The 17,263-nt window shown below is 47.2% G+C and overlaps 1 protein-coding gene across 1 annotated transcript in view; it reads right to left on the reverse strand.

Annotated features, from left to right (window-relative positions):
• LOC144174036 (cell adhesion molecule Dscam1-like) overlaps positions 1–17,263 on the reverse strand; it is a 284,742-nt gene that overhangs the window by 163,174 nt on the left and 104,305 nt on the right. The window contains exons 2-3 of the mRNA XM_077702435.1: positions 5,464–5,838; positions 1,849–2,010 (exon numbers count right to left, since the gene is read on the reverse strand). Of these exons, the coding sequence (XP_077558561.1) occupies positions 1,849–2,010; positions 5,464–5,838 (537 nt within the window). The remainder of the gene's footprint in view (positions 1–1,848; positions 2,011–5,463; positions 5,839–17,263) is intronic.

The following is a 17,263-nucleotide window of genomic DNA, read 5'->3' on the forward strand; positions in this document are numbered from 1 at the left end:
CAACGCTTTATTTTGATAACGCCGGAAAACTATGAAGACTTCTCCCCCGTTTGCAGTAAAAGTAGATGGGCTGCGCTCTTACGCACACCCCGGAAGGTCGGCGGGGTGCTGATGAAATGGGAGAGTTCCGGACCCAGACGTAGGTTTGAATAATACCAGTACGTAGGGCATATTCTAGGGAGAATATTGCGCCCGCTTCAAGTATCCGGTGTCTTGCGTCAGCGAGTAGACGGTCATGATGAAAGGGAGGGAATTCAGGTTTTAATACACGTGCAGAAATACCACAAGTACATGACGCCCAAAGCCAAGAAACGCGGAACTAGAAACAAAAATACCATTACCCAGGAATAGAAAGAAGATATAAACGTTGCCTATGTAATGGCATTGCCTCGAAACTCTAACAGGCGAAACTTCCATCAAGCTTAGTGAGCGTGTGTATTTTAGGTTTCCATATCTTTGTTTTCTCACAAAATATGACCGTAAAACTTGGCGGCGGAATTCTTTTTCTAGCAAAGCTGATTACACAACAGGGCAGCATTCATGTGGGCGGACCACAGTGAAATGGGCGGGAAGCATTGTTAGAGTCGGTGCATGTGCTATACTCTTTTTTAGTCTACTACATCGGCGTTTTTCTGTGGCCGTTGTTTCTGCCGAGATCGGGAACGTGTTTAAAAAAGAATTAATGCTTAAATAAATGTTTAACTGTGACCAGTGTCTATCATGGGATCATTAGCACTCTTCCGATTATGGCGACCGGTTTTTCATTGTTGTGTTCGCCGTGTCAGAAAAATTCCGCTTTCTTAAGCTGTGCGAACGTCTTGAACCCAAATTAGTGTCACAGTTGCGGGGAGTGGCTGCACTTTACAAAGAAGCCTGACTCATTCTGCTTCAGGAAACCAGGCCGCGCTGCCTCTTTTTAAAACATTGCATCTCAATTTGCATGGAGTAATAGTAAAAAACTGTGCTATTTTGAATACAAGTAGGCGACCGTTTTTTTGGGACTCCGAAAATTCGGACGTGCTGGATATTCCGGACTTTCCAGAGGAACCGCCAATTGTCCCATAGGAGTAATGACTTGCGGATTTTTTGGACTACTCTTTTCTTCGGTCTATTTTTCGTTCCCCTCCAAGTCCAAAAAAATCAGTCTTCTACTGTATTATCGAAATGATGTTGTCAAGGGTCGTTCCCGAAAAGCATCGAGCGTAGTGGGAACGCAAGGCCAGCGGAAGGGGCGAGACATGCCGAAAGAGGAAAAAAAAATGACAGTGCTCAAAGCGATCAAAAGAGAAATATTTATACTGGGCCTAAACATGTCAAAGATTATGATGATGATGATTGCGGGGTTTAACGCGCCGACGCAACGCAGGCGATGAGGCACACCGTAGTGGAGGGCTCCGGATTAATTTTGACCAGCTGGGGACATTTAACGTGCGCCGAAATTTCGCACACACGGGCGTTTTTGCTTTCCGCATCCATCAGAAAAGCGGCCGCGGCGGCCGGGAATCGAACCCGCGACCTTATTCTCAGCAGCGCAACGCCTTAGCCACTGAGCCACCGCGGCGGGTGCAAAACACACAATTTAAATCTCTTCTAATAGCATGATCTAGGCTAGCTACGGACTCGGACCTTTGAACAGTGCATACAGATGTAATCTTACGTACCCTCGCCTTGTGTATATTTAATTCAAATCTACTGCACCCTTCTTCTGGTTTTATTTTGTCCAGAGTGTTGCTCATGCAAGCGCACCAGCTCTTACCTAAATTATTATAACGTGGTAGACTCATTCCAACGCTGCGCAGTCAATCCGACCGCCCTGTGTCCCGTCGGTTGAATGCAATGAGCACTGACCTTTGTTGCCGGATGCGTTGATGGTGAATCCGTCGTCGCGGATCCAGGCGTCGACCAGCGTGTACTGCCGGATGTAGGAGGGCACGTGGCACTTGAGCACGGCCGTGTTGCCGCGCATCACGAAGCCGTCGTACACGCGGGGCTCGTAGTGGTAGTCCACCACTGCGGACAGAGCAGAGCACGCCGCCGTCATTACACTTCCACGCCCGGCTGCCTCTCCCGTCACAGGGAGATCAGCTCGCATTACCCTCCCGAGTCGAGTCCCGACAGCACCGTGTTCACTTCAGTTGGTCGCTATAGCGCTGCAGTGTGCCCGTGTTTGTGCGGGGCTTTCTTTTTTTGTTTTAGGGGCAAAGCACCTTAGGACCTCGCTTTGTCCGGGGCTTGGCGTCCGTGTACACAGTGTACGCCCGTCAGACTCTCATATCCACTCAACGTGCCCGTCATGGACGACAACAATGTGGCGCACATTTTACATGTAGCTCGCAAAAAGACCGCTATTTAGTCAGCAGAAAAGTGTCATTAAAATGCAATTTGCAAGTTGTTTACAAGTGGCGGTTCATTGGGGAAATGTACGGCCCACATAGTTTTCACGAGGCCGATGAAGTGACCGCCAAGGTATTATCAACCGGTTTTTCTCAGCCGCTAATCCGTCAGGCGATCACCCGTGGCCTGTACCTTCTGAGCTGTACTCCCGGGTTATCATACACGGCTGTTCTTGTACAATTCGTGGTAGCGGTATGTGCTAGAATTTTTCTTTAAATTAATAGGCACAGTTTGTTGTTCCCCAGGTTCCATGAGAACTCAACGAGAATAAATAAGCAAACATAAAAAAAAAGCGCGTGTGGCCTTCAGAAGGCTCATGCCTTGTGTAAAAGCAGATATGTAGTCCGTTTATGCATTCGTTGTATTTTGTGACGCGTTACATCCTGCAACTGCTGTTATTAGAGACAAGTAACTGTAATCATCAGCGTGAACCCTCACCTTCCCAAACACTGCTTCGCTATATGTTAAGCGCAAATACATTACATCCCGTTACGACGACTCCACACTCTTTATTCCGTTTACAAAATGCCGCACATTTTTTATTGCAATGTGTTAGCGGTCATACGCAAGATGTGCATGGGAGTAGTAGTTGAATGTTAATGTGGTCGGACTGAATCAGCTGTATGTTTCGAAAGTTCCCGCGAGAATCTGCCGGAAATTTTGAAATTTCCTAAGCCTTCCCGCAAGCCTCCGGAAGTGATGACACGCAGTTTGGAAACCAGTCACCAAAAGGGAGATGAACTATGTTCAATAGTACATGACGCTTCGGACCGTTGTCGTGCATGGGTTACAAAAGCGGTTGCGTTAGCGCTCATAGCATAACCCATTCGTGACGGGATGGCGCAAAATGTATTAGCAGTAGTGACGGCAGGGAAGAGAGAAGGGATTTTAATTAACTAGATCTGTCAGCCTGACAAGATGCCTTGGCCCGCCGCACTAAAGGGAAGTCAGGTAGAATAAAATGAGAAACCGGCTCACGTTGACAGGTACGAACGGGCGCAGGAACGGACGGAAAAGCGAAATTGGAACGTTGTCTCACACGGGAATGGAAGCGATGCGACTAGTGTCGATGTTCTGTCGGCTTACTAAATCGATTATCGATTATTACGGTTTGTACCTATTTCTACTTTTGGCTTTTGTTGATTTTTTTGTTCACTCTTGCCTCTGAGTGGCAGCTAATCTATTCCTAGCAACGCCTGACTGGCATAGAATAACGTGAGGCGAGTAGTAAACCAGCTATGTCCGTATCAAGGCATCAGAAAAATATTGATAAATAGTCGTAGTGAGCAGTGGTCTGTAAAAGGAATTGACTAGCCTGTCCCGACATTTTGTTTGTGAAAAAAAAAAGTAGTTTGCGAAAAAAGCAGTTCCTCCTCGACGATTCGGATATACACTGTCCATCCTGTTCCTCCCTCTCTCTCCAATACCGCTCCACGTCTTCGCGTTCCTCTCTCCTCTGTCCCCATCCTCTTTTCTTCAACCTTCTCTCAATCGTACGCTCTCCCTCTGCCAACCCCCTCCCTTTCACCCTCTCTCTCCTCCACTTCTACTCTCATTCATGCCCTTTGTTTCTGCCCACTTCAACAGTCGCCTCCCCTTGCTATCCACTCCGCCTCCTCGCCTTCACGTCGTTATTCCCCTAACCGCACCTATCCTTCTCCCCCAGGCCACCCTCTTTTCTTCTGCCCTCTCATTTTCCTCACCTACTCCGCTGCTTTCCGCCATCTCCCTACTATGCTCTATTATTTTCCTTTTCCCCCTTCCACTCCCCCTAACCCGATATTTTCTCTTCACCCGTTCTACTTTATCCCTTACTGCTCCCCTCCCCCGCCTTCTTCCGCTACATTTTCTCCTCGCCTACTTTGTCCTCTTCGTCCCCTTCTATCCCCCCCATCCAACTTTCACTACACTTCTCTTCCCTCTAACTTCTCTCCTCCCATCTCCTCTCTTTTTAAAGGGAATAGCGCAACCAATAGTGAATAGCCCAAACAAAGCAAGGAAGCACGCGGACAGACACCTGTCCCTCCCTTTCGGTTGAGCTATTTGTTCCGCAAATATGTTCAACTAACTACCCCAATACGGCACTTTATTACACTATTGCATTCCCATTCTCCTCACCATAGTTACCATTCTCTTTGCTCTCCCTCTTCCCCTCTTTTTTTCTTCCCTATCTCCCAACCCATTCGTCCTCCTCTCAATACCGCATCAATCCTTTTACAATGCTTTCTCCCCGCTGCCCACTTTCTTCTACTCTCTCTCCAACCCGCTCTCTCTCCTCCCCTTCCCTTACACTACCGAGCTTCCTCCCCATCACCCGGGCCGCGTGGTCCACCAGTGGCTCATGTGACCCACGAAAGACCCATGCGTAGGTCACTTATTTGCTCATCGGTGTGTTGCTATATATTTTTTTTTGTTCACGGGAAGCTGGTCAGTGGGTCACCCTTGGGTCACGCGACTTGTCAGTGACCCACAGGTGCGTCGGTGACTGGTCACCAATGACCAACCATTGACCAACCAGTAGATTAGTAACCCCAAGCGAGCAGGCTCACTAGAACACTACTGGCTGATTTCGGTAGGGGACAGACCGACGATAGACCAAAATTTAGGACTGAAATACAGGCACCCCGCACCTTTCGCGGAATCATCTTCACTAGGCGCAAAAAGACACGGACGAAGAACTGAGTTCTGTTTGTGTTTACCTCAGTCCTTCGTCTGTTTTTTTTTCGCCTAGTGAAGACCAACTCGCCCAGTTATCTGTTTTGATGCTTGCAGGGAAGACTCAATGGAGACACGAAACACGAATACCGGGTGTGTTCCAACGTATAGAGTGATTTGTGATGTGTGGCTCTCCTTTCGCTAGTTACTTCGTTGTCGTAAGTACCGAGTAAGAAAGCGGACCTAGCCTGATATATCTGATAGCTGTTTCACCTTTCTCTCAACGTCCGTACACACTCTACACGATAAACAACTCGTCATGCAACTTTAACGAACAGCCTTCACGAACTTGCGAAATGTTTTCACTTTTTTCCCCACGGGTATGCGGGCACGGAGCAGGGGCCGTTCTCTCACCGGCGCTGACGTGCACGTCTCTGCTGGCCACCGTGCCGAGCTCGTTGGAGGCAAGGCAGTGGTACGACGCCGCGTGCACGTCCTGCCTGTAGGCGTCCGCCGGGAATGCCGGGAACACGAGGGCGCCGTCTTCGGCGAGAAGGCGGGCGCCGGGCACGGGAGTCACTGGACTGCCGTCGACGGAGGCCCACAGCAGCTGAGGTGGAGGCTCGCCGTCGGCCTCGCAGCGAACCTCGCCGCCGCTGGCGTTGGAGAACTCGAGCCAGTGCGGGGGCTCGAGCGTGAACAGCGGGCCGCGCAGGGTCGAACCCGAGCCTCCTGGGGACGACGATGTCGAAGGGGCGGCGCCCACGCAACACGAAGTCACCAGGAACCCTGGGATATACAGAAAAAGAGAAAAAGTTAGCTGCACGCTTTGGCAGTCTACTGGATATCTTAAAAAGGGCGCGGAGGTTGGACACTGTTATGTAGGAACAAAGAAGCCGAAACACTCTGCCCCGTAGTCTTTTAGAAGCGTTCTAGAACAAGAAGAAAGGCGCATGACAAATTAGCAATTTGTGTGCTTTTCAGCAGAGTACTGACAATTTAAAACTACCATGTGGATGTTTGCGGCTTCCGTCACCTAGATAACGAAAGCGCTTTGAAAGGGATTGTCGAATCCATTCTGGACAGACCACTGCAGCATTTGGTGCAAAATGTACCAGCAAAAAGGTGGCAAGACGTTTGAAGAAAGGCACGCAAGGTATGATCTTTTAAGCGGAGCATTGCCCAATACCTTCAAAGGTGCTTTTACGCCCGGTATTGAAGAAAACGGACTTTGAATTGGCTACGCTGAGCACCTACGAAGGTAATAGATTGGGGAGCTTCTGTTAACAAAATGATTTCTTACAAGCCTATAGTTGTTATGAACTGATGTGCCATCGGGGTTCTGCGACGATTTTCTTTCTTGTAAGGCATGCTTGGTGGACCAGCAGCAAAAACAACCATAACAACAAAAGTATGGCACCAGACAACCAATTAAAAAAAATGATTACAGTTAAAAAAACATTTTTTATGCATAAATAGTGGATGTAGCCTCATTTAGATCAAGTGCGCATTTTTCAATGTTATCATTTGCTTTTCCAGTATTCTAGGAAACGACAATTACAGCAAAAGAGGCGGAAATGTATTGAGTACAGGAGAATGGCTCTCAAGCTGCTTGGCTAATGATTTGTGAACTTTACCTAGGTTTCCCTTTTCATAATTTTAATCCTACCTCGGTTGTCCCTACCTCGGTTGTCCCAAAGCCCCACAGGGTTCAGGGAACCCTTGAGACAGCTGGCCCCTTCCGAAGCTAGCAAAAGTTCAAACAGTCCACGTAGAGTGGGAATTCCAAGTGACGGAAACATGGGACCAGCAAAGACGATAACGCAAAGCTGTTTCTCCGATGTCTGTCTCGTTGAAAAGATTACGCTGGGCGTCACTCAGCTGCGTCGAGTTGGAAGACTGACGTCGCAGTCGATAAAAATAAAGGGCGAACGCAAACTCCCCCACTCAGCACAAAAGGACTAACTCGAGCATCTGACCTCTCACACACAAACAGGCTATTACTTATTTGTTCCCTCTAAAAGGGTGCTTAAAAGATAGCATTTGTTGGAAACAAAAAAAAACGAAAAAAAAAAGACCCTGCCGTTTTCATTTTCCTCTGCTAAAAGTTTGAAAACTACGCGACGGAGAAACAGGGAAAATTAGAAAACGCTTGAAGCGAACACTTCCTTTTAGTCTGGCGTTTTCACTCCCTTCATTATGCGCCAACTATAGGGTTGTCTGATTAGCCACCGCTGTGCTGCGAAAGGCAAAAATTAAAGCTAAGTAGATAAAATTCTCCCAGCGAAAGGCCAGTGAAATTGGGAACCAAGCTGTGGAGAGATTTGGGTGCAGTCAGAAATAAAGTAAAGACCTTTTTTTTTATCCCAGTGGACTCCTGCTTTATTTTGTTTTCTTTTTACTCGGACCCTCCGAGTTTGTATCTGAATTCTTTTTTCCGTTCGAGGTCGTGGATAAAATCGACCCTCTGCTTGCTTTTCGAGGAAAGGCCGCTGATAACAGGGTACCGCTTCCGGTCTCCAAACAGGATGTCCAGTAAAAAGCTGTCGTTTCCGTTGATATATTTTTTCAAACTTTGATTGAACATCATTGATCGGATTACCCAGACCCTTGTCCCTGCGCCCGGCGCTCTCGACGCCAAAGAAGTGCCGTCCACGTCGCTTTAGAGTTTCTGTTTCCTTTATTTCTGAATCTGTGGGCGTTAAAGTCGGGTCGGCGTGTGTGTTTTAATACGCGTGGCTTTATGTAATCCTCTTGTGCACTTGAAGCGACTGCAGATTTATTGCTTAATCTCTTCGGAGATTCCGTGTGTTAAAAAACGTTTCTTTGTTTCAAGTGATAGCCACACGACAATTTAAAAAATAACAGCCCAGTCGACTTTTTTTTCCAACACTATGCTGAGGCGTAAAGGGGGCAACATACCTAAAAACGGCGAGCTCTGAATTTAATCTTCAATTCCTTTCTGTAGTTTCGAAAAACGCAATTGTAAGTTAATGAGACAAAATAAAAGTGCGCTCATTGTCTCTGGGCTATTTTTGCCAGCCTGGATAAAGAAATCTCCCGCTGTATAATCCATGCATTCTTCTGTCTTTAATCCTGTTATAAATGGTGCGTTATGTTAATAAGCTTTGTGAATGTCAGGGCTGCGTGATAGCGAAATTCTTATGTGTGTCTTCTAGTGTTTGTCCTGTCTCTTGCAGAATTTTCTCAATAAAATGAGATTTAGGACGGCCGTGATTAGCGTTACACTCACATATCGTTTGCTTCTGCACTAACATGGCTTACACCGCCTGCCAAAGGAACAGTTCCGCCTACTTACACCGGTGTGTTTGAGTGATTTCTTTAGATAAAAATGCAGCTGGAAGCTATTTTAAAATACTGGAGTGAGCCCATCAAACTATCTCAGCTTTGCTTGGGCTTTGGCAATCCGTATCACCAGCAGAGCCTAAGGGCATGTACTCCATGCTTTTTCTTCTTCATGTTTCTATTCGCGGGTTGATATGAGCCCCCCGTTAAGCATTTGTGTAGTCTTGTGCGTTCCAGCTTAAGTTTGTAGCCTAACTATATTTTTTTACAGATCGTTATTCCTGCGTACAAAAGAACAAACCAGTGGCTTTTAAGCAAACTCCATGGCTCCATGCTAACCCCTACAGCGGCTGCGGGTTTCACAGTGGCGATTAACCTCCACAACAACGGCGATTTATAAGAAATAGTTTTAAGTTTGGTTAGCACTCAATATGCGGTGAAGCAGATAGCAGAGTGCGATTAACAGTTTTAAGAAGTTGGTTCATGACTGCGTCGGAAAGAATATGACGCTCAGCAGACGAGGGTGAAGATAGACACAAACGACTTGTACAGGCGCCGACGTTTGGTCTCCACCGAACATGTGAACACAACTGGTGGTCTCGACAGTACATGTCCACATTAGCGATTTCTCTAATTTCAGTAAAACCCGCGATTCATTCATTCCGAACGACAATAGAATCACCTCATGTCGGGCATCCTTACTCGGATATGTTAGACTCGCGTTTGACTCTAAGTTCTGGTAATCGCCGCTCATGATTAATGCAGGAGGAAGCGCAATTTGTGGCTGAGCAAACGTAGTGCTTGCAGTTTCAAAACTGGCCTGTATGCTTTCCGAACGGGCCAATTAAAATGACGTCAACTCTTACCTCCTGCGCAACGAACGCTGCTGCGATTACCCAGTGCATATTTACCTAATTAGCCGCACCGTTCACATAACCTAATTGTGAGTTCCGCAACTTCCTCGAGAACTCGAGAACTTCTCTGCTTGAAATTGTTAGTAGAAGAGAGTAAAGGGGAGATGGGCTTCGAAGGGAAACGAGAGTGACCCGTTGTCAATTAAGCACTCTAGGGGCAGCGAATCCCCCGACTGCAAGTCCGCAGGAAAGTACACGAGGCAATGTCGAAACTTACCTCCCCTAATACCGTTGCTAGAAGCGTTGTAGATTTTTTTGGAGTGAAGAGCGGAGGCGCGTGTTAAACGAATCGAACGCGTTGGCGAACAACCCCACTTCGCCACGTGGAACATGGAACGGACAAAAACCACCGTGGACGCGAGGGTCGATGGCTCGAAGGCGTTGATTCCATCGCTGCCCTCTTCTTGGCGCAGATAAGTACGGGCGTGCTGTGTCAACACTCACAGTGACCTTTTTTTATTGCGAGAGATTTCCCTACGGCATAAGAGGGAAGTTTTTAAAGGCACAACACTGCTACCGTTTCACGCAAAAATTCAAGAAGAGGCCGGTACTGGAGACCCCTAATCCAATGCTTAAGAGCTGGGGCTCCCAGTGTACAGAACTCCCAGGATGAAGGACTGGGTGGAGTCTTCCAGTATGGAGCAGTGTGCCTCGGAGGTGTTGCATTCGGGAGTTTTTAAGACCTGGAAAAGTCCACAGCTAGTGTTCAACGTCAGCTTCTGATGCAGGAATTACAAAAAAAAGGGAACGTGTCCGCAAACAGGGTGGGATAACGGGCATGCCAAGCGTGCGTAATTTCTTGGGGGCATAACGCCATCTAAACTCGAAGCCTCCGCCGCACGACCGCTTCCCAGCGAGCGAGCCCACTGGGGAGGTCAGTTTCACGCGGTAGAGTAGAGCACTATACGGGCCCTGGCTCCATGCCATCGACCCGGGCCGGCCTCGGACTCTACGCCGTGGGCCTGGGCCAGGCTCTTGCTTAAATTTATGGTACCAACCGTTAATAGTTCCGACGTGAAGTGTAGAAAATAGAATTAAAAGGAGTGTTCTGAGTATAATCTTACGCGCTTCTTGATGTTGCCTCTAAGCATTGTTTTAAAAATGTGCTTTACTAGGTCTGATACTCATGATACTGTAACTTTTAAGGCATTTCATGAACTGCCTCAAGATTTTCTATTTTGGGGTATAGCATACCAAAGGTACGATTACAAGGAATACCCCAGCGGTGAAGGGGTTAATTTTGACAACCCGGAGCTGTGCACCGATTCCTATGTGCACGTGTGTTTTAGATGTCGCACCCATCGATACGCGGCTGCCGTGGCCGGGAATCGAACTGGCGCGCTAGAGAAACACCACCACTGAGCAACCGCTGTAGGTAAATCATTGCAATGCACGCCCGCACTCGCAGATTAAACGCGCAACGAAAAATTTCAGCAGTACGAACTTGAGGCCAATACAACCACGTGAAGTTGAAAAGAATATGTTTACCAAAGGTGGTGGTGTCTCTCATGTAAGAATACGAGCTGTTATGGAGTTTTAGCCCTGCGTATGTCCCCTCCTTTGCGTTCGTACCGCGTTGTCCGGGACCCGACTGGGCACTTGCGTATCCGCTCCGCATTCGTTACGGGGGATGGGGGGGGGGGGGGGGGGGGGGGGTGATGAGCGTGCCCCCTTTGCTGTGGCCGCGAGCGCAGTCGCAGTCAGGTTCCCGTCAACACGGTACGAAATGAACGGAGCACACGGAGTGCTAAAACTCTATAATTACGCCGATTTGACGTGAAGTGAAGACGGTGTAAGTACGTGCACTGATTACCCCTAATTGTTTTGCATTCAGTTTATGACGTGCTGTACAGAATAGATGCTCCGGCTGATTGCCTGCTGCAAAGACACTCAACCAAATACAATAAACAAATTTTATTCAGCGTCTTAGCCCGGGCCTGGTCATGCACACGCAGGCCCTCCCTGGACTTTAAAAATAAATCAGCGGGCCCAGGCCTGGGCCGGGCTAGGTGTCACGGGCACGGGTCGAGCTCGGGTTTTATAAAGCGGGCTCGGGCCGGTCCCGGGCTTTAGAAATCAGGCACGTGCAATGCTCTAGGTGGAAGTCGAGCACACGTGGCGCGTCGGAGGTTCTCTTTTTTCCACCAGCAGTTCAACGGTGGATGTTGGAATGGTAGTGGCCATGGGAGGTCTCTTGGGTGGCAGACGCGATCTGTCGATGCCGTGTGTACGAGTAGAAATCAGGCACGTGCAATGCTCTAGGTGGAAGTCGAGCACACGTGGCGCGTCGGAGGTTCTCTTTTTTCCACCAGCAGTTCAACGGTGGATGTTGGAATGGTAGTGGCCATGGGAGGTCTCTTGGGTGGCAGACGCGATCTGTCGATGCCGTGTGTACGAGATTTCGGCGCACGATAAAGATCCTCAGGTGGTCAAAATTAATCCGGAGCCCTCCACTACAGCGCGCCTCATCATCTGCGTTGCGTCGGCGCGTTAAACCCTACAATCAATCAATAAATCAATCAATCTGTCGCTGTGTGGGTAGGAACTATGTCCTGACGAATCCACAAAATACGTACAGGGCATGGATAGGTGTCTATATTCACGTAAATGTATGCATCCAGGCTTGTACATCGCGCAACGTGACGCGAATCCCGCATCGCTGCCATTGAGTCTGTGAAAATTGCCAGCTTTATCTACGTAGTCCTTGTCGATGCAAGCGTCTGGAGACCATCCCGAATGGCAGTAAGTTCTGCTAACAAGCTAGGTACGACACCGAGGGTGTCGTACACGCAGCTATGGTTCAAGGCAGGGTAAGAGGGACGCTCCAAGGCCGTGGTGACGAAGCAGTCGTATTCCCCGGCATCCGCGAAACGCCTGCTAGTTTGGCATTTAATCTCTAAAGCTCTCATAATTTCCTTCGAGTAATTGCAATAGCTTTCTTTCGGAAGAAAAGCTGCCTAGATAGCTTAACACAGCCGAGGAATACGTTTGAATTTCTGAAAACACATTGTAAGTTAACTTATTCATTTAGCCCCAACTTTGATCTTTCAGATTCAAAATACAGTTAGCTCTGTTTTGTATAAACTTGCTAGACGCAAATTTTCGTGAGGTCAGGAGTACTGTGGGAGCTGGGAAGGCCAGAGTCAATGTGATGTTTTTAGGAGCAAAATTTCTAAATTCGTAAAAATCCTGAAATATATCTGCAGACCTTTATATGAGTACGCTTTAGGCACAAAAACACCGTCATATCTTGGCGAGAGTAAAAAAAAGTTAATGAACCTGTACGCTGAAATGAAATCCCTCCGTTTAACGACGGAGATGGTTGTAACGCGAAGCTGCCTTGCGTGCGAATGTCAAATGGCGAAGTGCCAATGTCAAAGCCGGAGCAATCAAAGTCAAAGCGTCAGTGATCAGAGTGCAAACTTCCTGCAAGTCAAAGTCAAAACTGAGGAGCCAGCACAAGAATCCCTCGCGAGAAAGCAGAGCACCCCCCTCCCCCCTTCCCCTGTCATCGTCGTTCAAAGTGAAGCGCTAAAATTCGCTTAAAATTCAAACTGCTTCGATCGTGTCGGCCTGGCGCAAGCGGATAGACGTCGGCTTCGTAACGCGAAGTACCCAGGTTCGCTTCCGACCACGGGAAGCATTTCTTTCTTGTGTCATCGTCGCCCTCATCATCATAATTATCCTTCATTCATCATGTGCCCCCTAATCGTGCAAAGTTGGCTTTCCGGCAGTGTGTTTTAGGTAACGACCCCGCCATTAGTGAGGTCAAAAAATCTTCGCTTTATAAACATTTTGAAGCCTTTTTTTGATAACATAAGTGTTGAAGTTCCGGAACATCCTATTGATTGTAAATCCCTACATCAGTAGAAAAAAACTTTTTTTATAAAAAAAATCAACAAAAATGTACTGTTCTAACATCAGTGCACCGGGATCAGTGGTCCTTGTTAAGAAAGAAGAATCTGCAGAAATTCAGACAATTGTCTACTAATGCATAGCATCCTTAAGCCGCTTGTCTAAAGTCTGAGTTCTTTGCAGCCCCATTTCTTGGTTTTTCGAAATTCTTTACGACCATCTCCAGTTACGCTATTATAAGGTCTGGAGGTGTTACTTCCGCCAAATCTCTTTTTTGTGTGTGTGGGAATGCTGGGCATTACTTTTGGCATTTTTGCTGCTTTTTTCTAGTTTTCTTATTTTTTTGTTTTTAATATACTGTTCGGCTAATTATTTCATTTGCGATATTACAAAGAGAACAGGTGAAACTTCTGCCAAATCTGCAGTTTTGTGGAAATGCAGGGCGCTACGCTATTCGTAATTTTCGCTATTTTTCAATTTCTTAGTTTTTGGTTTTTCAAATATCTGTGCGACGAATTCTCTCCGTAACGATTGCAGGTGGAACTTCCATCAAATCAGCATTTTCCAGGAAATGCTGGGTGTTACACGGTTCGCCATTCTCGCTATACTTTTCTATTTTTATGAGTTCTCAGGGTTTCAAAATTGTTGGACCAATAACCTCCGTTTAGGCTATGCTAACGACTACAGGTGGAACTTCCACCAAATAATTATTTTTTGTGCGAATGCAGTACGTTACACGATTGGCCGTTCTCGCTATTTTTCTATTTTTCAAATAACTCTTAGACCAATTATCTCCGTTCACACTATTATAACAATTACAGGTGGAAGCTCCACCAAATCTTTATTTTTGGGGAAATGCAGGGTGCTACAAGGTCCTGGCTCGGGAGACACTCGGCTAAGAATGGTACGGGTTAAAATTGACGTGACAGCCCCTCCGGACACTGCCAAGGTATTCTTCGCACATGTGGGCGTCCCTACCCTGCCTTGTCTAATGCACCAGCATCACCCAGCTCCTTCCCTCTGGATTTTCAGGTTCACCTTTCCGTGTTCAAGTTTCATTTTACCGCTGACTGCACTACGTGCGTACACCGGGGTACGCCAACGGGGTGTACGTCAACTTGAATGTATATACGAACGCCATACAACACATAAGCAGCAAGCCCGGCACTCACATCTGTCGCTGTAAAATTGGCGAGAAATTCACACCTTTGTTAATGTTTTAAATGCATTACTTACTGACTTTGCCGGTTAACAAAGCAAGTTTATGTCAAACTATGCTCAACTGTTTCTAACTCAATTACCCCGCTAATTTTCCGTGGCTTCAAAAATCTTTGTTAGTGAAAGCGTCGTCGCCACCTTTATTATAGAAGCCCTTCGAGGCGGCGGTGGTATAACCTACCCCTACAGCTCTTGGCAACCATCACAAAAATATTCGACTCGTTTTGCTGCGCAAAAAATTTCCTGCTACCAAAAAACGGCTACAAAACTGGCCATAAGAAAGTAAAAGAAATGGTCATTAAAACGCTTCTATTAGGCTTGACAATAAACTTCTGGAACAAATAATTCCTACGTTTAATGGACCTTACGTTATTATAAAATATTCAAGACCTATATCCCCTTGGAGTGCAATCTTCTCCCTTGAAAAATATCCGCACAGCCGGCATAAATGAGGTCGAGAAGATAATTTTTTTGTTCCGAAATATTAAGCCTGAACCATATACGCGAGCATGGTGCCGTTGGCCGAGCGAGATGCAATTAAACTGTTTTGAGAGTGAGATTTAATTAAGCCTAGCAGGCGGATTCATTAGACAGAGAACGTGCGGTAGCTTGCGTAAAACACCGCTCGGAATTCAGGCCATCGCCTGTTGTAGCGCTGGCAGAGGGCTTGTGTTTAACGTTTCTGACGGCATTAAGCAAGACCTCTATGCGCGCAAGCTGTAGCGTCCTCCCTGTACTAAGCCTCTTTTTTGCTTTGTCTGCAGCAGCAGGGCCTCGGATTAGAAATGTTCTCAAGCCTGCAAGTCAATTAAGTTCATTGTCTGTAGCTCTTAATTCTTGCGCGGGGAAGCAGCATCGGTAATACCTACAACACCAAAAAAGAAAGCACTTCGCCGATGTTGTTCTTGGAAAACTTGGCGCGGGATTCGCGAAATATCCAACACTAAAAAGGAGTCGCCGCGCTTTTGAGCCGAGAAAGAGAAAATATACCTGGGATAGTAATTGAAAGTGAGATTACTTTCTATTATGAAGAAAAGATTTTTTTTTCAGTGCAATAATATAGTGTCATAACCTACAGCCCGCTATTAACTGAGTGTTTTACATGCGTAACTTGATAGTCAAGGTAAGGAACGCGGGAAAAAAATTTCCCTCCGCCGTTTAACGATGACGATGGTTGAACGTGAAGCTTTCTTGTGAGAGATTCCTTTGTTGTCGTCTAAGTTTGCAATTTGACTCGCAGACGGTTCGGACGGTGACTCGCTGAGATTGGACTTTGACTCGCACGCAGTTTGGATTTTTGAACGCAGCTGCTCTGACTTTGACCCTCCACCATTTCATTTCGAACGAAGGAAGCTTCGCGTTCAACCATCGTCGTGACTGCATGATTTTTCTAATTTTGCACCCCCTGCACCCCCTGCACTTCTCTCCAAATACAAACTGCTTTGACCGTGCGGTTCCGATTCCGTAGACGATTCCGTATCACCAGTAACGAATATGGGTGTATGGCGCTGATATGGAAATCTGGGTGTTCTCCGTACTGTCGCATTACCCCACGGAAGGACCGTGGAAGCTGTTATCTGCTTTCTGTGGTGCATACTTGACCTGGCCCACGTATACGAAGAGATTTGAAAGCCCACCACACAGTCTGACAGTGGCACCAATGGGAACGAACAACAGTGGAAATCAATGAACGGGCTGTTTTACATAAGAGCAGGTGGGGGGGGGGGGGGGATTAACGACCACCTTTTGACTTTTCTACGCAGTACATCGTACACCAGCCACTTCGGCTTTGCCATTGTGTGCAGAAGCTTCCCTTCCGCCGTTATTTGTTGCTCGGGCACCGAATCACGCGGGGGGGACTATATGCCAGCGTATCTGCCGATCAGGTGGTGTCGCCCGTCTACACCCCCTACCATGCCTTGCATCGATCGGCCGACGTTTCGATCGCTGGTCGCTGTGCCTTCTCGAACGTAACGCCTCCGTATCAGGCTGAAGGCATCGTAATTACGGCTTTGCAGGACACGACAGGCTATATCAGCGCACCGAAGACCAATGCTGCACACGCGTCTTCGCGCTATTTGGCGCATGGTTAAAAAAAATACAAACGGCAGAGTCTGTATCAAATCGGAGTGCCGGTGAACCCAACGTAAAATGAAATACAACGACATTAATAAAAACAGCGGCGGAAGCATTGGCGAGTGTTCTGCACGTGGAATTGATCCACGGGAACCAAACAAAAAATATAATAAGTGGTATGAAGTGGTGGTTTGCTTGCGGCCAATCTTTAATAAGAAAAGTACTCCTTAAGCTCCATGGCCCTTCACCAGAGCGTATAAGTGAACTAGGATCGCATAAGACTTTTGTGGGATGCTTGTTGAGACCACATGCTCGACACCTGTCTTTTGAACCACCCGTACATTCCCCCCTTTTTTGACGGAGAGCACTGAGAGAGGACGTTGTGCGGCTCGGACAGCGAGATCCGGGCTACCATGATCCAGTGAGCTGCAACGACCACGTGTCGTCTACCACCGCCAGTCACTCCCTACCCGGATTAGCTCCTTGAGGCTTAAAATTGTTTCTCTCTCTTTCTCTATTCTTTCTCTGCCCGCGACACGCTTGACCTTGCTATCCAAGCATTCCCGCGCTCATCTCGTCCAAGACGCGGCGGTATTACGTCTGTGACATCTTGGATGGTATAGATCACGAACCTCTTTTAAGCATTCAACTGGATTTATGATCACATGTTAAGCGTGAGCTTTACGCAGAAAATTCGCAATATGGTTTCTCGGTTGCTTTATTGGCTCATAGTCGACATGCCCCTTTGTAACTGGACGCACGGGCTTGTGGATCAATTTTGCGACATTAAAATCTACATGCGGCATGTGGATATATGGTTTCCTCTTTGTGATCATCCTTCTTCA

This window comes from Haemaphysalis longicornis, unplaced genomic scaffold, assembly GCF_048455015.1.
Source record: "Haemaphysalis longicornis isolate Haplotype H1 unplaced genomic scaffold, Haemaphysalis longicornis Haplotype H1 scaffold_3, whole genome shotgun sequence".
NCBI lineage: Eukaryota > Metazoa > Arthropoda > Arachnida > Ixodida > Ixodidae > Haemaphysalis > Haemaphysalis longicornis.